At 37.9% G+C, this 23,524-nt stretch overlaps 1 protein-coding gene and 1 long non-coding RNA gene across 9 annotated transcripts in view; one reads left to right on the top strand and one right to left on the bottom strand.

Moving 5' to 3' along the window:
- The first annotated feature begins 9,815 nt into the window (after positions 1 to 9,815).
- Positions 9,816 to 23,524, top strand: part of cfi (complement factor I) — a 35,715-nt gene continuing 22,006 nt past the window's right edge. For all 3 annotated transcript variants that reach the window (XR_008094675.1, XM_052497999.1, XM_052497998.1), the window contains exon 1: positions 9,816 to 9,983. Coding sequence is in view for 2 of the 3 variants with exons in the window: in XM_052497999.1 (XP_052353959.1) it covers positions 9,921 to 9,983 (63 nt within the window). In the remaining variant the exon portion in view is untranslated. The remainder of the gene's footprint in view (positions 9,984 to 23,524) is intronic.
- Positions 18,118 to 23,524, bottom strand: part of LOC127916355 (uncharacterized) — a 7,778-nt gene continuing 2,371 nt past the window's right edge. Inside the window, exons 3-5 of one of the 6 annotated variants that reach the window (XR_008094681.1) lie at positions 22,616 to 22,757; positions 19,330 to 19,398; positions 18,966 to 19,003 (exon numbers count right to left, since the gene is read on the bottom strand). This is a non-coding gene — a long non-coding RNA (uncharacterized LOC127916355). The other 5 variants (XR_008094679.1, XR_008094682.1, XR_008094683.1 and 2 more) reach the window with 5 other exon arrangements.

Raw genomic sequence — 23,524 nt, 5'->3', positions numbered from 1 at the left:
GGTCCTACCCAGACATTATAGACAGGGAAAACCTCCTGGTCCTACCCAGACATTATAGACAGGGAAAAACTCCTGGTCCTACCCAGACATTATAGACAGGGAAAAACTCCTGGTCCTACCCAGACATTATAGACAGGGAAAAACTCCTGGTCCTACCCAGACATTATAGACAGGGAAACCTCCTGGTCCTACCCAGACATTATAGACAGGGAAAACTCCTGGTCCTACCCAGACTGGATACAAAGAGGAGGAGATGATACTTTAGACCTTTAGACCCGCTCCAACACCTGGTGGCCACGAGTGTACGTTACCCTGGTTACCAACTCCTTTCTATCCGGTGGCTGTCAAACAGGGCGGTGACCAATGAGAGTACAGTAGATTCCTAGTGACCAATGAGAGTTTAGTAGGGTCACCCACATAAACACTAGGGCTGTGTCCGACATGGCGCCCATAAGCCCTACAGTATGCATTGCACATAAAAGTAGATAGAGGACTCGTCTTTGTATCTGTGCCATTATACCGTCTGTAACAGCATGGGCAGCAAGCACCATTGAGGCTACAACTCATAGGAATCCCCACCCAGTTGACTACTTTAAAATGGCGTAAGCACTCAATGGCAGTGTCTATGCTAAAATGGCCTTTTGGCCACTAGAGGCCTCGCTCATTCTCTATGGTAGTGAACTACTGATAAGGTTTTATTTTAGGCCTCTATCATTCTCTATGGTGGTGAACTAATACGGTTCTGTTTTAAATGTAGTTTTCCGCTAGAGGCCTCTATCATTCTCTATGGTGGTGAACTACTGATAAGGTTTTATTTTAGGCCTCTATCATTCTCTATGGGGGTGAACTAATAGGGTTCTGTTTTAGATGTAGTTTTCCACGAGAGGCCTCTATCATTCTCTATGGGGGTGAACTAATAGGGTTCTGTTTTAAATGTAGTTTTCCACTAGAGGCCTCTATCATTCTCTATGGGGGTGAACTAATAGGGTTCTGTTTTAAATGTAGTTTTCCACTAGAGGCCTCTATCATTCTCTATGGTGGTGAACCAATATTGTTTCCAATTTTTGTATCGAGACCAAATACTTGTGTGTGTTCGTCTAAGCGTGTGTGTGTTCGTCTAAGCGTGTGTGTGTTCGTCTAAGCGTGTGTGTGTTCGTCTAAGCGTGTGTGTGTTCGTCTAAGCGTGTGTGTGTTCGTCTAAGCGTGTGTGTGTTCGTCTAAGCGTGTGTGTGTTCGTCTAAGCGTGTGTGTGTTCGTCTAAGCGTGTGTGTGTTCGTCTAAGCGTGTGTGTGTTCGTCTAAGCGTGTGTGTGTTCGTCTAAGCGTGTGTGTGTTCGTCTAAGCGTGTGTGTGTTCGTCTAAGCGTGTGTGTGTGTTCGTCTAAGCTTGTGTGTGTTCGTCTAAGCGTGTGTGTGTTCGTCTAAGCGTGTGTGTGTTCGTCTAAGCGTGTGTGTGTTCGTCTAGCGTGTGTGTGTTCGTCTAAGCGTGTGTGTGTGTTCGTCTAAGCGTGTGTGTGTTCGTCTAAGCGTGTGTGTGTTCGTCTAAGCGTGTGTGTGTTCGTCTAAGCGTGTGTGTGTTCGTCTAAGCGTGTGTGTGTTCGTCTAAGCGTGTGTGTGTTCTAGAAGTGTGTGTCTAAGCGTGTGTGTGTTCGTCTAAGCGTGTGTGTGTTCGTCTAAGCGTGTGTGTGTTCGTCTAAGCGTGTGTGTGTTCGTCTAAGCGTGTGTGTGTTCGTCTAAGCGTGTGTGTGTTCGTCTAAGCGTGTGTGTGTTCGTCTAAGCGTGTGTGTGTTCGTCTAAGCGTGTGTGTGTTCGTCTAAGCGTGTGTGTGTTCGTCTAAGCGTGTGTGTGTGTTCGTCTAAGCGTGTGTGTGTTCGTCTAAGCGTGTGTGTGTTCGTCTAAGCGTGTCGTGTGTGTGTTCGTCTAAGCGTGTGTGTGTTCGTCTAAGCGTGTGTGTGTTCGTCTAAGCGTGTGTGTGTTCGTCTAAGCGTGTGTGTGTTCGTCTAAGCGTGTGTGTGTTCGTCTAAGCGTGTGTGTGTTCGTCTAAGCGTGTGTGTGTTCGTCTAAGCGTGTGTGTGTTCGTCTAAGCGTGTGTGTGTGTTCGTCTAAGCGTGTGTGTGTGTTCGTCTAAGCGTGTGTGTGTTCGTCTAAGCGTGTGTGTGTTCGTCTAAGCGTGTGTGTGTTCGTCTAAGCGTGTGTGTGTTCGTCTAAGCGTGTGTGTGTTCGTCTAAGCGTGTGTGTGTTCGTCTAAGCGTGTGTGTGTTCTTCTAAGTGTGTGTGTGTTCGTCTAAGCGTGTGTGTGTTCGTCTAAGCGTGTGTGTGTTCGTCTAAGCGTGTGTGTGTTCGTCTAGTGTGTGTGTGTTCGTCTAAGCGTGTGTGTGTTCGTCTAAGCGTGTGTGTGTTCGTCTAAGCGTGTGTGTGTTCGTCTAAGCGTGTGTGTGTTCGTCTAAGCGTGTGTGTGTTCGTCTAAGCGTGTGTGTGTTCGTCTAAGCGTGTGTGTGTTCGTCTAAGCGTGTGTGTGTTCGTCTAAGCGTGTGTGTTCGTCTAAGCGTGTGTGTGTTCGTCTAAGCGTGTGTGTGTTCATCTAAGCGTGTGTGTGTGTGTGTTCGTCTAAGCGTGTGTGTGTTCGTCTAAGCGTGTGTGTGTTCGTCTAAGCGTGTGTGTGTTCATCTAAGCGTGTCGTGTGTGTGTTCGTCTAAGCGTGTGTGTGTTCGTCTAAGCGTGTGTGTGTGTTCGTCTAAGCGTGTGTGTGTGTGTTCGTCTAAGCGTGTGTGTGTTCGTCTAAGCGTGTGTGTGTTCGTCTAAGCGTGTGTGTGTTCGTCTAAGCGTGTGTGTGTTCGTCTAAGCGTGTGTGTGTTCGTCTAAGCGTGTGTGTGTTCGTCTAAGCGTGTGTGTGTTCGTCTAAGCGTGTGTGTGTTCGTCTAAGCGTGTGTGTGTTCGTCTAAGCGTGTGTGTCCGTGTGTTACTCACTCATTTTCGTCAGTGCCTCTGTGTGTGTTTTTGTGTATTTATAGACAGTGAGCACCGAAAGTATTGGGACAAGTGACACATTATATGTCAATAAGAATTTGTTCTTAAACTGACTCGCCTCGTTAAATAAAGGTCACATTATTTTTAAAAATAAAACATGATTTGTTGTTCTGGCTCTGTACTCCCAGCACTTTGGATTTGAAATCAAACAATGACTATGAGGTCAAAGTGCAGACTGTCAGCTGTAATTTGAGGCTAATCTTCATCCATATCGGGTGATCCCCCCCATTTTAGGGGACCAAAAGTATTCGCACAAATTCACTTATATGTGTATTAAAGTAGTAGAAGTGTTTTGTCCCATAGCCACAGCACCCAATGACTAAATCAATGACTAAATCAATGACTAAATCAACGACTAAATCAATGACTAAATCAATGACTAAATCAACGACTAAATCAATGACTAAATCAATGACTAAATCAACGACTAAATCAATGACTAAATCAATGACTAAATCAATGACTAAATCAATGACTAAATCAATGACTAAATCAATGACTAAATCAATGACTAAATCAATGACTAAATCAATGACTAAATCAACGACTAAATCAACGACTAAATCAATGACTAAATCAACGACTAAATCAATGACTAAATCAATGACTAAATCAATGACTAAATCAATGACTAAATCAATGACTAAATCAATGACTAAATCAACGACTAAATCAATGACTAAATCAATGACTAAATCAACGACTAAATCAACGACTAAATCAACGACTAAATCAATGACTAAATCAATGACTAAATCAATGACTAAATCAATGACTAAATCAATGACTAAATCAATGACTAAATCAACGACTAAATCAATGACTAAATCAATGACTAAATCAACGACTAAATCAACGACTAAATCAACGACTAAATCAATGACTAAATCAACGACTAAATCAACGACTAAATCAACGACTAAATCAACGACTAAATCAACGACTAAATCAACGACTAAATCAATGACTAAATCAACGACTAAATCAACGACTAAATCAATGACTAAATCAACGACTAAATCAATGACTAAATCAACGACTAAATCAACGACTAAATCAACGACTAAATCAATGACTAAATCAACGACTAAATCAACGACTAAATCAATGACTAAATCAATGACTAAATCAACGACTAAATCAACGACTAAATCAATGACTAAATCAATGACTAAATCAACGACTAAATCAACGACTAAATCAACGACTAAATCAATGACTAAATCAACAACTAATTTTTTTTTACTGTTGAATAATGACGACTGAGAAAGTTTACAGACGCACAAATATACCCCCCAAGACGTATTCTATTCTTATTTACAATAAAGGTGACTCCAAAATGACACCATACATTTATTTACCATTCATTTCTATTGGACACAAAATAATGTGAAAAACAACCAAAACAAACAGCAAAATGTTAGAAGAGTCACAACGCTTGATTTAGTCGTTGATTTAGTCGTTGATTTAGTCGTTGATTTAGTCGTTGATTTAGTCATTGATTTAGTCGTTGATTTAGTCATTGATTTAGTCATTGATTTAGTCGTTGATTTAGTCGTTGATTTAGTCGTTGATTTAGTCGTTGATTTAGTCATTGATTTAGTCGTTGATTTAGTCGTTGATTTAGTCATTGATTTAGTCGTTGATTTAGTCATTGATTTAGTCGTTGATTTAGTCGTTGATTTAGTCGTTGATTTAGTCGTTGATTTAGTCATTGATTTAGTCATTGATTTAGTCATTGATTTAGTCGTTGATTTAGTCATTGATTTAGTCGTTGATTTAGTCATTGATTTACACTTCTAGTTAACCCCACTGTTCCCCTGAACAAGGCAGTTAACCCCACTGTTCCCCTGAACAGGCAGTTAACCCACTGTTCCCCTGAACAAGGCAGTTAACCCACTGTTCCCCTGAACAAGGCAGTTAACCCCACTCTTCCCCTGAACAAGGCAGTTAACCCCACTGTTCCCCTGAACAAGGCAGTTAACCCCACTGTTCCCCTGAACAAGGCAGTTAACCCACTGTTCCCCTGAACAGGCAGTTAACCCCACTGTTCCCCTGAACAAGGCAGTTAACCCCACTGTTCCCCTGAACAGGCAGTTAACCCACTGTTCCCCTGAACAAGGCAGTTAACCCCACTGTTCCCCTGAACAAGGCAGTTAACCCACTGTTCCCCTGAACAAGGCAGTTAACCCCACTGTTCCCATGAACAAGGCAGTTAACCCCACTGTTCCCCTGAACAGGCAGTTAACCCCACTGTTCCCCTGAACAGGCAGTTAACCCCACTGTTCCCCTGAACAGGCAGTTAACCCCACTGTTCCCCTGAACAAGGTAGTTAACCCACTGTTCCCCTGAACAAGGCAGTTAACCCACTGTTCCCCTGAACAAGGCAGTTAACCCCACTGTTCCCCTGAACAGGCAGTTAACCCACTGTTCCCCTGAACAAGGCAGTTAACCCCACTGTTCCCCTGAACAAGGCAGTTAACCTACTGTTCCCCTGAACAAGGCAGTTAACCCCACTGTTCCCCTGAACAAGGCAGTTAACCCCACTGTTCCCCTGAACAGGCAGTTAACCCCACTGTTCCCCTGAACAGGCAGTTAACCCCACTGTTCCCCTGAACAGGCAGTTAACCCACTGTTCCCCTGAACAAGGCAGTTAACCCACTGTTCCCCTGAACAAGGCAGTTAACCCACTGTTCCCCTGAACAAGGCAGTTAACCCACTGTTCCCCTGAACAAGGCAGTTAACCCACTGTTCCCCTGAACAAGGCAGTTAACCCACTGTTCCCCTGAACAAGGCAGTTAACCCACTGTTCCCCTGAACAAGGCAGTTAACCCACTGTTCCCCTGAACAAGGCAGTTAACCCACTGTTCCCCTGAACAGGCAGTTAACCCCACTGTTCTCCTGAACAGGCAGTTAACCCCACTGTTCCCCTGAACAAGGCAGTTAACCCACTGTTCCCCTGAACAAGGCAGTTAACCCACTGTTCCCCTGAACAAGGCAGTTAACCCACTGTTCCCCTGAACAAGGCAGTTAACCCACTGTTCCCCTGAACAAGGCAGTTAACCCCACTCTTCCCCTGAACAAGGCAGTTAACCCACTGTTCCCCTGAACAAGGCAGTTAACCCACTGTTCCCCTGAACAAGGCAGTTAACCCACTGTTCCCCTGAACAAGGCAGTTAACCCACTGTTCCCCTGAACAAGGCAGTTAACCCACTGTTCCCCTGAACAAGGCAGTTAACCCACTGTTCCCCTGAACAAGGCAGTGAACCCCACTGTTCCCCGGTACATCTATTCTCTATCTATATGACAGCATTCTATACTGGTACATCTATTCTCTATCTATATGACAGCATTCTATACTGGTACATCTATATGACAGTGTTCTATACTGGTACATCTATATGACAGCATTCTATACTGGTACATCTATTATCTATCTATATGACAGCATTCTATACTGGTACATCTATATGACAGTGTTCTATACTGGTACATCTATATGACAGCATTCTATACTGGTACATCTATTCTCTATCTATATGACAGCATTCTATACTGGTACATCTATTCTCTATCTATATGACAGTGTTCTATACTGGTACATCTATTCTCTCTCTATATGACAGCGTTCTATACTGGTACATCTATATGACAGAATTCTATACTGGTACATCTATTCTCTATATATATGACAGCATTCTATACTGGTACATCTATATGACAGAATTCTATACTGGTACATCTATTCTCTATCTATATGACAGTGTTCTATACTGGTACATCTATATGACAGCATTCTATACTGGTACATCTATATGACAGAATTCTATACTGGTACATCTATTCTCTATCTATATGACAGCATTCTATACTGGTACATCTATTCTCTATCTATATGACAGCATTCTATACTGGTACATCTATTCTCTATCTATATGACAGTGTTCTATACTGGTACATCTATTCTCTCTCTATATGACAGCATTCTATACTGGTACATATATTCTCTATCTATATGACAGTGTTCTATACTGGTACATCTATATGACAGTGTTCTATACTGGTACATCTATATGACAGTGTTCTATACTGGTACATCTATTCTCTATCTATATGACAGCATTCTATACTGGTACATATATTCTCTATCTATATGACAGCATTCTATACTGGTACATCTATTATCTCTCTATATGACAGTGTTCTATACTGGTACATCTATTCTCTATCTATATGACAGCATTCTATACTGGTACATCTATTCTCTCTCTATATGACAGCATTCTATACTGGTACATCTATTCTCTATCTATATGACAGTGTTCTATACTGGTACATCTATTCTCTATCTATATGACAGCATTCTATACTGGTACATCTATTCTCTATCTATATGACAGCATTCTATACTGGTACATCTATTCTCTATCTATATGACAGCATTCTATACTGGTACATCTATATGACAGCATTCTATACTGGTACATCTATTCTCTATCTATATGACAGCATTCTATACCGGTACATATATTCTCTATCTATATGACAGCATTCTATACTGGTACATATATTCTCTATCTATATGACAGCATTCTATACTGGTACATCTATATGACAGCATTCTATACTGGTACATCTATTCTCTATCTATATGACAGCATTCTATACTGGTACATCTATTCTCTATCTATATGACAGTGTTCTATACTGGTACATATATTCTCTATCTATATGACAGCATTCTATACTGGTACATCTATATGACAGCATTCTATACTGGTACATCTATTCTCTATCTATATGACAGCATTCTATACTGGTACATCTATTCTCTATCTATATGACAGCATTCTATACTGGTACATCTATTCTCTATCTATATGACAGCATTCTATACTGGTACATCTATTCTCTATCTATATGACAGCATTCTATACTGGTACATCTATTCTCTATCTATATGACAGTGTTCTATACTGGTACATCTATTCTCTATCTATATGACAGTGTTCTATACCTCTCTCGAACCCCTAACCTCTGACCTGTCTCTAACCCTCTAGTTATACAGGTTGTTGGGGCTCTGCTTTGCTTATCTGACAAAGTGTTTGTCTAAATCTGTTGCAATGTATTTAATCATTAACATGGTCAGATCCAGACACACACACACACACACACACACACACACACACACACACACACACACACACACACACACACACACACACACACACACACACACACACACACACACACACAGTATTGCATAACAAACCTTGAAGGGACACGAAATTCAGTCCGATCCAAAACCTATTTTCCCGAAACCATAACCCGAACCCCAGCTCCTAACTCTAAACCTAATTCTAACTCTAAGCCTAATTCTATCATTAACCCGCTAGAAATAGCATTTGACCTTGTGGGGACCAACAAAATGTCCCCAGTTGGGCACATTAGTGTTTGATTACTATTCTTGTGTGGATATCTGGTCTTCACGTTTGGTGAAAGACGTCCACACTGAGATCAGAGGATCCCCTGGTCAAGCATTACGTTGCATGGTTTGGTTTGACATGTAGAATGTTTAGAATGCAGAGGAAGACAGACAACGTGCTTTGCATTTAGAATGTTTAGAATGTTTAGAATGTAGAGGAAGACAGACAACGTGCTTTACATTTAGAATGTTTAGAATGTTTAGAATGCAGAGGAAGACAGACAACGTGCTTTACATTTAGAATGTTTAGAATGTTTAGAAAGCAGAGGAAGACAGACAACATGCTTTACATTTAGAATGTTTAGAATGCAGAGGAAGACAGACGACATGCTTTACATTTAGAATGTTTAGAATGCAGAGGAAGACAGACGACGTGCTTTACATTTAGAATGTTTAGAAAGCAGAGGAAGACAGACAACATGCTTTACATTTAGAATGTTTACAATGTTTAGAATGCAGAGGAAGACAGACAACATGCTTTACATTTAGAATGTTTAGAATGCAGAGGAAGACAGACAATGTGCTTTACATTTAGAATGTTTAGAATGCAGAGGAAGACAGACAATGTGCTTTACATGTAGAATGTTTAGAAAGCAGAGGAAGACAGACAACATGCTTTACATTTAGAATGTTTAGAATGCAGAGAAAGACAGACAACGTGCTTTACATTTAGAATGTTTAGAATGCAGAGGAAGACAGACAACGTGCTTTACGTTTAGAATGTTTAGAATGTTTAGAAAGCAGAGGAAGACAGACAACATGCTTTACATTTAGAATGTTTAGAATGTTTAGAATGCAGAGGAAGACAGACGACATGCTTTACATTTAGAATGTTTAGAATGTTTAGAAAGCAGAGGAAGACAGACGACATGCTTTACATGTAGAATGTTTAGAATGTTTAGAAAGCAGAGGAAGACAGACGACATGCTTTACATTTAGAATGTTTAGAAAGCAGAGGAAGACAGACAACATGCTTTACATTTAGAATGTTTACAATGTTTAGAATGCAGAGGAAGACAGCGTGTGTGTGTGTGTGTGTGTGTGTGTGTGTGTGTGTGTGTGTGTGTGTGTGTGTGTGTGTGTGTGTGTGTGTGTGTGTGCGTGCGTGTGTGTGCGTGTGCGTGTGCGTGCGTGCGTGCGTGTGTGTGTGCGTGCGTGTGCGTGTGCGTGTGTGTGTGTGTAGAGGTTTGTTTCTGCATGGGTTTGCGTGTGTGTGTGGGTTTTCGTGTGTTTCGTCAGTTACTGGAACAACTGAGCTGGACTTCCGAAACACACACAGGCACTGTGTGTGTGTTGGTCCACATTGACAGATGAGGGTAATGATTGATGAATGATCAATGTCCCAGAGAGAGACAGCGAGAGAAACACATTGTGTATTGAGGCTAGTTGGTTAGTCCGTCAGGAGTCATCATGAAGAAGACAGCGTTGACAATACTGCTACTAGGAGTTCTACACATCACACACCCTGCTACGGTAAGTTACACCCCATTATCATACACACACACACACCTGCGACCTGTATCTCCTGTATAATATGACCTGTATCTCCTGTATAATATGACCTGTATCTCCTGTATAATATGACCTGTATCTCCTGTATAATATGACCTGTATCTCCTGTCTGTATAATATGACCTGTATCTCCTGTATAATATGACCTGTATCTCCTGTATAATATGACCTGTATCTCCTGTATAATATGACCTGTATCTCCTGTATAATATGACCTGTATCTCCTGTATAATATGACCTGTATCTCCTGTCTGTATAATATGACCTGTATCTCCTGTATAATATGACCTGTATCTCCTGTCTGTATAATATGACCTGTATCTCCTGTATTATATGACCTGTATCTCCTGTATAATATGACCTGTATCTCCTGTATAATATGACCTGTATCTCCTGTATAATATTACCTGTATCTCCTGTATAATATGACCTGTATCTACTGTATAATATGACCTGTCCTGTATAATATGACCTGTCTGTATAATATGACCTGTATCTCCTGTATAATATGACCTGTATCTCCTGTATAATATGACCTGTATCTCCTGTATAATATAACCTGTATCTCCTGTATAATATGACCTGTATCTCCTGTATAATATGACCTGTATCTCCTGTATAATATGACCTGTATCTCCTGTATAATATGACCTGTATCTCCTGTCTGTATAATATGACCTGTATCTCCTGTATAATATGACCTGTATCTCCTGTATAATATGACCTGTATCTCCTGTATAATATGACCTGTATCTCCTGTATAATATGACCTGTATCTCCTGTATAATATGACCTGTATCTCCTGTATAATATGACCTGTATCTCCTGTCTGTATAATATGACCTGTATCTCCTGTATAATATGACCTGTATCTCCTGTCTGTATAATATGACCTGTATCTCCTGTATAATATGACCTGTATCTCCTGTATAATATGACCTGTATCTCCTGTATAATATGACCTGTATCTCCTGTATAATATGACCTGTATCTCCTGTATAATATGACCTGTATCTCCTGTCTGTATAATATGACCTGTATCTCCTGTATAATATGACCTGTATCTCCTGTATAATATGACCTGTATCTCCTGTATAATATGACCTGTATCTCCTGTATAATATGACCTGTATCTACTGTATAATATGACCTGTATCTCCTGTCTGTATAATATGACCTGTATCTCCTGTATAATATGACCTGTATCTCCTGTCTGTATAATATGACCTGTATCTCCTGTATAATATGACCTGTATCTCCTGTATAATATGACCTGTATCTCCTGTATAATATGACCTGTATCTCCTGTATAATATGACCTGTATCTCCTGTCTGTATAATATGACCTGTATCTCCTGTATAATATGACCTGTATCTCCTGTATAATATGACCTGTATCTCCTGTCTGTATAATATGACCTGTATCTCCTGTATAATATGACCTGTATCTCCTGTATAATATGACCTGTATCTCCTGTATAATATGACCTGTATCTCCTGTATAATATGACCTGTATCTCCTGTATAATATGACCTGTATCTCCTGTCTGTATAATATGACCTGTATCTCCTGTATAATATGACCTGTATCTCCTGTATAATATGACCTGTATCTCCTGTATAATATGACCTGTATCTCCTGTATAATATGACCTGTATCTCCTGTCTGTATAATATGACCTGTATCTCCTGTATAATATGACCTGTATCTCCTGTATAATATGACCTGTATCTCCTGTATAATATGACCTGTATCTCCTGTATAATATGACCTGTATCTCCTGTATAATATAACCTGTATCTCCTGTATAATATGACCTGTATCTCCTGTCTGTATAATATGACCTGTATCTCCTGTATAATATGACCTGTATCTCCTGTCTGTATAATATGACCTGTATCTCCTGTATAATATGACCTGTATCTCCTGTATAATATAACCTGTATCTCCTGTATAATATGACCTGTATCTCCTGTATAATATGACCTGTATCTCCTGTCTGTATAATATGACCTGCATCTCCTGTATAATATGACCTGTATCTCCTGTATAATATGACCTGTATCTCCGGTATAATATGACCTGTATCTCCTGTATAATATGACCTGTATCTCCTGTATAATATGACCTGTATCTCCTGTATAATATGACCTATATCTCCTGTCTGTATAATATGACCTGTATCTCCTGTCTGTATAATATGACCTGTATCTCCTGTATAATATGACCTGTATCTCCTGTATAATATGACCTGTATCTCCTGTCTGTATAATATGACCTGTATCTCCTGTATAATATGACCTGTATCTCCTGTATAATATGACCTGTATCTCCTGTATAATATGACCTGTATCTCCTGTCTGTATAATATGACCTGTATCTCCTGTATAATATGACCTGTATCTCCTGTATAATATGACCTGTATCTCCTGTCTGTATAATATGACCTGTATCTCCTGTATAATATGACCTGTATCTCCTGTATAATATGACCTGTATCTCCTGTATAATATGACCTGTATCTCCTGTATAATATGACCTGTATCTCCTGTATAATATGACCTGTATCTCCTGTATAATATGACCTGTATCTCCTATCTGTATAATATGACCTGTATCTCCTGTATAATATGACCTGTATCTCCTGTATAATATGACCTGTATCTCCTGTATAATATGACCTGTATCTCCTGTATAATATGACCTGTATCTCCTGTCTGTATAATATGACCTGTATCTCCTGTATAATATGACCTGTATCTCCTGTATAATATGACCTGTATCTCCTGTATAATATGACCTGTATCTCCTGTATAATATGACCTGTATCTCCTGTCTGTATAATATGACCTGTATCTCCTGTATTATATGACCTGTATCTCCTGTATAATATGACCTGTATCTCCTGTATAATATGACCTGTATCTCCTGTATAATATTACCTGTATCTCCTGTATAATATGACCTGTATCTACTGTATAATATGACCTGTATCTCCTGTCTGTATAATATGACCTGTATCTCCTGTATAATATGACCTGTATCTCCTGTCTGTATAATATGACCTGTATCTCCTGTATAATATGACCTGTATCTCCTGTATAATATGACCTGTATCTCCTGTATAATATGACCTGTATCTCCTGTATAATATGACCTGTATCTCCTGTCTGTATAATATGACCTGTATCTCCTGTATAATATGACCTGTATCTCCTGTATAATATGACCTGTATCTCCGTATAATATGACCTGTATCTCCTGTATAATATGACCTGTATCTCCTGTATAATATGACCTGTATCTCCTGTATAATATGACCTGTATCTCCTGTCTGTATAATATGACCTGTATCTCCTGTCTGTATAATATGACCTGTATCTCCTGTATAATATGACCTGTATCTCCTGTATAATATGACCTGTATCTCCTGTATAATATGACCTGTATCTCCTGTCTGTATAATATGACCTGTATCTCCTGTATCTGTATAATATGACCTGTATCTCCTGTATAATATGACCTGTATCTCCTGTATAATATGACCTGTATCTCCTGTCTGTATAATATGACCTGTATCTCCTGTATAATATGACCTGTATCTCCTGTATAATATGACCTGTATCTCCTGTATAATATGACCTGTATCTCCTGTCTGTATAATATGACCTGTATCTCCTGTCTGTATAATATGACCTGTATCTCCTGTATAATATGACCTGTATCTCCTGTCTGTATAATATGACCTGTATCTCCTGTATAATATGACCTGTATCTCCTGTATAATATGACCTGTATCTCCTGTATAATATGACCTGTATCTCCTGTATAATATGACCTGTATCTCCTGTATAATATGACCTGTATCTCCTGTATAATATGACCTGTATCTCCTATCTGTATAATATGACCTGTATCTCCTGTATTATATGACCTGTATCTCCTGTATAATATGACCTGTATCTCCTGTATAATATGACCTGTATCTCCTGTATAATATGACCTGTATCTCCTGTCTGTATAATATGACCTGTATCTCCTGTATAATATGACCTGTATCTCCTGTATAATATGACCTGTATCTCCTGTATAATATGACCTGTATCTCCTGTATAATATGACCTGTATCTCCTGTCTGTATAATATGACCTGTATGTCCTGTATTATATGACCTGTATCTCCTGTATAATATGACCTGTATCTCCTGTATAATATGACCTGTATCTCCTGTATAATATGACCTGTATCTCCTGTATAATATAACCTGTATCTCCTGTATAATATGACCTGTATCTCCTGTCTGTATAATATGACCTGTATCTCCTGTATAATATGACCTGTATCTCCTGTCTGTATAATATGACCTGTATCTCCTGTATAATATGACCTGTATCTCCTGTATAATATAACCTGTATCTCCTGTATAATATGACCTGTATCTCCTGTATAATATGACCTGTATCTCCTGTCTGTATAATATGACCTGCATCTCCTGTATAATATGACCTGTATCTCCTGTATAATATGACCTGTATCTCCGGTATAATATGACCTGTATCTCCTGTATAATATGACCTGTATCTCCTGTATAATATGACCTGTATCTCCTGTATAATATGACCTATATCTCCTGTCTGTATAATATGACCTGTATCTCCTGTCTGTATAATATGACCTGTATCTCCTGTATAATATGACCTGTATCTCCTGTATAATATGACCTGTATCTCCTGTCTGTATAATATGACCTGTATCTCCTGTATAATATGACCTGTATCTCCTGTATAATATGACCTGTATCTCCTGTATAATATGACCTGTATCTCCTGTCTGTATAATATGACCTGTATCTCCTGTATAATATGACCTGTATCTCCTGTATAATATGACCTGTATCTCCTGTCTGTATAATATGACCTGTATCTCCTGTATAATATGACCTGTATCTCCTGTATAATATGACCTGTATCTCCTGTATAATATGACCTGTATCTCCTGTCTGTATAATATGACCTGTATCTCCTGTATAATATGACCTGTATCTCCTGTATAATATGACCTGTATCTCCTGTATAATATGACCTGTATCTCCTGTCTGTATAATATGACCTGTATCTCCTGTATAATATGACCTGTATCTCCTGTCTGTATAATATGACCTGTATCTCCTGTATAATATGACCTGTATCTCCTGTATAATATGACCTGTATCTCCTGTATAATATGACCTGTATCTCCTGTATAATATGACCTGTATCTCCTGTATAATATGACCTGTATCTCCTGTATAATATGACCTGTATCTCCTGTATAATATGACCTGTATCTCCTGTATAATATGACCTGTATCTCCTGTCTGTATAATATGACCTGTATCTCCTGTCTGTATAATATGACCTGTATCTCCTGTATAATATGACCTGTATCTCCTGTCTGTATAATATGACCTGTATCTCCTGTATTATATGACCTGTATCTCCTGTCTGTATAATATGACCTGTATCTCCTGTCTGTATAATATGAACTGTATCTCCTGTCTGTATTATATGACCTGTATCTCCTGTCTGTATAATATGACCTGTATCTCCTATATAATATAACCTGTATCTCCTGTATAATATGACCTGTATCTCCTGTATAATATGACCTGTATCTCCTGTCTGTATAATATGACCTGTATTTCCTGTATAATATGACCTGTATCTCCTGTCTGTATAATTTGACCTGTATCTCCTGTATAATTTGACCTGTATCTCCGGTATAATATGACCTGTATCTCCTGTATAATATGACCTGTAACTCCTGTATAATATGACCTATATCTCCGGTATAATATGACCTGTATCTCCTGTATAATATGACCTGTATCTCCTGTGTAAAATTACCTGTATCTCCTGTATTATATGACCTGTATCTCCTGTATAATATGACCTGTATCTCCTGTATAATATGACCTGTATCTCCTGTATAATATGACCTGTATCTCCTGTCTGTATAATTTGACCTGTATCTCCTGTATAATATGACATCTATTTCCTGTCTGTATAATATGACCTGGATCTCCTGTATAATATGACCTGTATCTCCTGTCTGTATAATATGACCTGTATCTCCTGTATAATATGACCTGTATCTCCTATATAATATGACCTGTATCTCCTGTCTGTATAATATGACCTGTATCTCCTGTATAATATGACCTGTATCTCCTGTCTGTATAATATGACCTGTATCTCCTGTCTGTATAATATGACCTGTATCTCCTGTATAATATGACCTGTATCTCCTGTCTGTATAATATGACCTGTATCTCCTGTCTGTATAATATGACCTGTATCTCCTGTATAATATGACCTGTATCTCCTGTATAATATGACCTGTATCTCCTGTCTGTATAATATGACCTGTATCTCCTGTCTGTATAATATGACCTGTATCTCCTGTATAATATGACCTGTATCTCCTGTATAATATGACCTGTATCTCCTGTATAATATGACCTGTATCTCCTGTATAATATGACCTGTATCTCCTGTCTGTACAATATGACCTGTATCTCCTGTATAATATGACCTGTATCTCCTGTATAATATGACCTGTATCTCCTGTATAATATGACCTGTATCTCCTGTATAATATGACCTGTATCTCCTGTATAATATGACCTGTATCTCCTGTATAATATGACCTGTATCTCCTGTATAATATAACCTGTATCTCCTGTATAATATGACCTGTATCTCCTGTATAATATGACCTGTATCTCCTGTATAATATGACCTGTATCTCCTGTCTGTATAATATGACCTGTATCTCCTGTATAATATGACCTGTATCTCCTGTATTATATGATCTGTATCTCCTGTATAATATGACCTGTATCTCCTGTATAATATGACCTGTATCTCCTGTATAATATGACCTGTATCTCCTGTATAATATTACCTGTATCTCCTGTATAATATGACCTGTATCTCCTGTATTATATGATCTGTATCTCCTGTATAATATGACCTGTATCTCCTGTATAATATGACCTGTATCTCCTGTATAATATGACCTGTATCTCCTGTATAATATTACCTGTATCTCCTGTATTATATGACCTGTATCTCCTGTATAATATGACCTGTATCTCCTGTATAATATGACCTGTATCTCCTGTCTGTATAATATCACCTGTATCTCCTGTATAATATGACCTGTATCTCCTGTATAATATCACCTGTATCTCCTGTCTGTATAATATCACCTGTATCTCCTGTCTGTATAATATCACCTGTATCTCCTGTATAATATGACCTGTATCTCCTGTATAATATGACCTGTATCTCCTGTATTATATGACCTGTATATCCTGTATAATATCACCTGTATCTCCTGTCTGTATAATATGACCTGTATCTCCTGTATAATATGACCTGTGTCTCCTGTCTGTATAATATGACCTGTATCTCCTGTATAATATGACCTGTATCTCCTGTATAATATGACCTGTATCTCCTGTATAATATGACCTGTATCTCCTGTCTGTATAATATGACCTGTATCTCCTGTCTGTATAATATGACCTGTATCTCCTGTATAATATCACCTGTATCTCCTGTATAATATGACCTGTATCACCTGTATAATATCACCTGTATCTCCTGTCTGTATAATATGACCTGTATCTCCTGTATAATATGACCTGTATCTACTGTATAATATCACCTGTATCTCCTGTCTGTATAATATGACCTGTATCTCCTGTATAATATGACCTGTATCTTCTGTCTGTATAATATGACCTGTATCTCCTGTATAATATGACCTGTATCTCCTGTCTGTATAATATGACCTGTATCTCCTGTCTGTATAATATGACCTGTATCTCCTGTATAATATGACCTGTATCTCCTGTCTGTATAATATGACCTGTATCTCCTGTATAATATGACCTGTATCTCCTGTATAATATGACCTGTATCTCCTGTATAATATGACCTGTATCTCCTGTATAATATGACCTGTATCTCCTGTCTGTATAATATGACCTGTATCTCCTGTATAATATGACCTGTATCTCCTGTATAATATGACCTGTATCTCCTGTATAATATGACCTGTATCTCCTGTATAATATGACCTGTATCTCCTGTCTGTATAATATGACCTGTATCTCCTGTATAATATGACCTGTATCTCCTGTCTGTATAATATGACCTGTATCTCCTGTATAATATGACCTGTATCTCCTGTCTGTATAATATGACCTGTATCTCCTGTATTATATGACCTGTATCTCCTGTATAATATGACCTGTATCTCCTGTATTATATGACCTGTATCTCCTGTATAATATGACCTGTATCTCCTGTATAATATGACCTGTATCTCCTGTATTATATGACCTGTATCTCCTGTATAATATGACCTGTATCTCCTGTATTATATGACCTGTATCTCCTGTATAATATGACCTGTATCTCCTGTATAATATGACCTGTATCTCCTGTCTGTATAATATGACCTGTATCTCCTGTATAATATGACCTGTATCTCCTGTATAATATGACCTGTATCTCCTGTATAATATGACCTGTATCTCCTGTATAATATGACCTGTATCTCCTGTATAATATGACCTGTATCTCCTGTATAATATGACCTGTATCTCCTGTCTGTATAATATGACCTGTATCTCCTGTATAATATGACCTGTATCTCCTGTATTATATGACCTGTATCTCCTGTATAATATGACCTGTATCTCCTGTATAATATGACCTGTATCTCCTGTATAATATGACCTGTATCTCCTGTCTGTATAATATGACCTGTATCTCCTGTATAATATGACCTGTATCTCCTGTATAATATGACCTGTATCTCCTGTATTATATGACCTGTATCTCCTGTATAATATGACCTGTATCTCCTGTATAATATGACCTGTATCTCCTGTATAATATGACCTGTATCTCCTGTATAATATGACCTGTATCTCCTGTATAATATGACCTGTATCTCCTGTATAATATGACCTGTATCTCCTGTATAATATGACCTGTATCTCCTGTATAATATGACCTGTATCTCCTGTCTGTATAATATGACCTGTATCTCCTGTATAATATGACCTGTATCTCCTGTATAATATGACCTGTATCTCCTGTATAATATGACCTGTATCTCCTGTATAATATGACCTGTATCTCCTGTATAATATGACCTGTATCTCCTGTATAATATGACCTGTATCTCCTGTATAATATGACCTGTATCTCCTGTATAATATGACCTGTATCTCCTGTATAATATGACCTGTATCTCCTGTATTATATGACCTGTATCTCCTGTATAATATGACCTGTATCTCCTGTATAATATGACCTGTATCTCCTGTATAATATGACCTGTATCTCCTGTCTGTATAATATGACCTGTATCTCCTGTATAATATGACCTGTATCTCCTGTATAATATGACCTGTATCTCCTGTCTGTATAATATGACCTGTATCTCCTGTATAATATGACCTGTATCTCCTGTATAATATGACCTGTATCTCCTGTATAATATGACCTGTATCTCCTGTCTGTATAATATGACCTGTATCTCCTGTCTGTATAATATGACCTGTATCTCCTGTATAATATGACCTGTATCTCCTGTATAATATGACCTGTATCTCCTGTATAATATGACCTGTATCTCCTGTCTGTATAATATGACCTGTATCTCCTGTATAATATGACCTGTATCTCCTGTCTGTATAATATGACCTGTATCTCCTGTATAATATGACCTGTATCTCCTGTCTGTATAATATGACCTGTATCTCCTGTATAATATGACCTGTATCTCCTGTATAATATGACCTGTATCTCCTGTCTGTATAATATGACCTGTATCTCCTGTATAATATGACCTGTATCTCCTGTATAATATAACCTGTATCTCCTGTATAATATGACCTGTATCTCCTGTATAATATGACCTGTATCTCCTGTATAATATGACCTGTATCTCCTGTATAATATGACCTGTATCTCCTGTATAATATGACCTGTATCTCCTGTATAATATGACCTGTATCTCCTGTCTGTATAATATGACCTGTATCTCCTGTATTATATGACCTGTATCTCCTGTATAATATGACCTGTATCTCCTGTATAATATGTCCTGTATCTCCTGTATAATATGACCTGTATCTACTGTATAATATGACCTGTATCTCCTGTATTATATGACCTGTATCTCCTGTATAATATGACCTGTATCTCCTGTATTATATGACCTGATCTCCTGTATAATATGACCTGTATCTCCTGTATAATATGACCTGTATCTCCTGTATAATATGACCTGTATCTCCTGTATAATATGACCTGTATCTCCTGTATAATATGACCTGTATCTCCTGTCTGTATAATATGACCTGTATCTCCTGTATAATATGACCTGTATCTCCTGTATAATATGACCTGTATCTCCTGTATTATATGACCTGTATCTCCTGTATAATATGACCTGTATCTCCTGTATAATATGACCTGTATCTCCTGTATTATATGACCTGTATCTCCTGTCTGTATAATATGACCTGTATCTCCTGTATAATATGACCTGTATCTCCTGTATAATATGACCTGTATCTCCTGTATAATATGACCTGTATCTCCTGTCTGTATAATATGACCTGTATCTCCTGTATAATATGACCTGTATCTCCTGTATAATATGACCTGTATCTCCTGTCTGTATAATATGACCTGTATCTCCTGTCTGTATAATATGACCTGTATCTCCTGTATAATATGACCTGTATCTCCTGTCTGTATAATATGACCTGTATCTCCTGTATAATATGACCTGTATCTCCTGTATTATATGATCTGTATCTCCTGTATAATATGACCTGTATCTCCTGTATAATATGACCTGTATCTCCTGTATAATATGACCTGTATCTCCTGTATAATATTACCTGTATCTCCTGTATAATATGACCTGTATCTCCTGTATTATATGATCTGTATCTCCTGTATAATATGACCTGTATCTCCTGTATAATATGACCTGTATCTCCTGTATAATATTACCTGTATCTCCTGTATTATATGACCTGTATCTCCTGTATAATATGACCTGTATCTCCTGTATAATATGACCTGTATCTCCTGTCTGTATAATATCACCTGTATCTCCTGTATAATATGACCTGTATCTCCTGTATAATATCACCTGTATCTCCTGTCTGTATAATATCACCTGTATCTCCTGTCTGTATAATATGACCTGTATCTCCTGTATAATATGACCTGTATCTCCTGTATAATATGACCTGTATCTCCTGTATTATATGACCTGTATATCCTGTATAATATGACCTGTATCTCCTGTATAATATGACCTGTATCTCCTGTATAATATGACCTGTGTCTCCTGTCTGTATAATATGACCTGTATCTCCTGTATAATATGACCTGTATCTCCTGTATAATATGACCTGTATCTCCTGTATAATATGACCTGTATCTCCTGTCTGTATAATATGACCTGTATCTCCTGTCTGTATAATATGACCTGTATCTCCTGTATAATATCACCTGTATCTCCTGTATAATATGACCTGTATCACCTGTATAATATCACCTGTATCTCCTGTCTGTATAATATGACCTGTATCTCCTGTCTGTATAATATGACCTGTATCTCCTGTATAATATCACCTGTATCTCCTGTATAATATGACCTGTATCACCTGTATAATATCACCTGTATCTCCTGTCTGTATAATATGACCTGTATCTCCTGTATAATATGACCTGTATCTCCTGTCTGTATAATATGACCTGTATCTCCTGTATAATATGACCTGTATCTACTGTATAATATCACCTGTATCTCCTGTCTGTATAATATGACCTGTATCTCCTGTATAATATGACCTGTATCTTCTGTCTGTATAATATGACCTGTATCTCCTGTATAATATGACCTGTATCTCCTGTCTGTATAATATGACCTGTATCTCCTGTCTGTATAATATGACCTGTATCTCCTGTATAATATGACCTGTATCTCCTGTCTGTATAATATGACCTGTATCTCCTGTATAATATGACCTGTATCTCCTGTATAATATGACCTGTATCTCCTGTATAATATGACCTGTATCTCTGGTATAATATGACCTGTATCTCCTGTCTGTATAATATGACCTGTATCTCCTGTATAATATGACCTGTATCTCCTGTATAATATGACCTGTATCTCCTGTATAATATGACCTGTATCTCCTGTATAATATGACCTGTATCTCCTGTATAATATGACCTGTATCTCCTGTCTGTATAATATGACCTGTATCTCCTGTATAATATGACCTGTATCTCCTGTCTGTATAATATGACCTGTATCTCCTGTATAATATGACCTGTATCTCCTGTCTGTATAATATGACCTGTATCTCCTGTATTATATGACCTGTATCTCCTGTATAATATGACCTGTATCTCCTGTATTATATGACCTGTATCTCCTGTATTATATGACCTGTATCTCCTGTATAACATGACCTGTATCTCCTGTATAATATGACCTGTATCTCCTGTATTATATGACCTGTATCTCCTGTCTGTATAATATGACCTGTATCTCCTGTATAATATGACCTGTATCTCCTGTATAATATAACCTGTATCTCCTGTATAATATGACCTGTATCTCCTGTATAATATGACCTGTATCTCCTGTATAATATGACCTGTATCTCCTGTATAATATGACCTGTATCTCCTGTCTGTATAATATGACCTGTATCTCCTGTATAATATGACCCGTATCTCCTGTATTATATGACCTGTATCTCCTGTATAATATGACCTGTATCTCCTGTATAATATGACCTGTATCTCCTGTCTGTATAATATGACCTGTATCTCCTGTCTGTATAATATGACCTGTATCTCCTGTATAATATGACCTGTATCTCCTGTATAATATGACCTGTATCTCCTGTCTGTATAATATGACCTGTATCTCCTGTATAATATGACCTGTATCTCCTGTATAATATGACCTGTATCTCCTGTATAATATGACCTGTATCTCCTGTCTGTATAATATGACCTGTATCTCCTGTCTGTATAATATGACCTGTATCTCCTGTATAATATGACCTGTATCTCCTGTATAATATGACCTGTATCTCCTGTATAATATGACCTGTATCTCCTGTCTGTATAATATGACCTGTATCTCCTGTATAATATGACCTGTATCTCCTGTCTGTATAATATGACCTGTATCTCCTGTATAATATGACCTGTATCTCCTGTCTGTATAATATGACCTGTATCTCCTGTATAATATGACCTGTATCTCCTGTATAATATGACCTGTATCTCCTGTCTGTATAATATGACCTGTATCTCCTGTATAATATGACCTGTATCTCCTGTATAATATAACCTGTATCTCCTGTATAATATGACCTGTATCTCCTGTA

The sequence above is a fragment of the Oncorhynchus keta genome, chromosome 35 (assembly GCF_023373465.1).
Source record: "Oncorhynchus keta strain PuntledgeMale-10-30-2019 chromosome 35, Oket_V2, whole genome shotgun sequence".
Classification (NCBI taxonomy): Eukaryota; Metazoa; Chordata; class Actinopteri; order Salmoniformes; family Salmonidae; genus Oncorhynchus; species Oncorhynchus keta.
The sequence above is the reverse complement of the archived record's forward strand: the minus strand, read 5'-3'. Positions and strand labels throughout refer to the sequence as shown.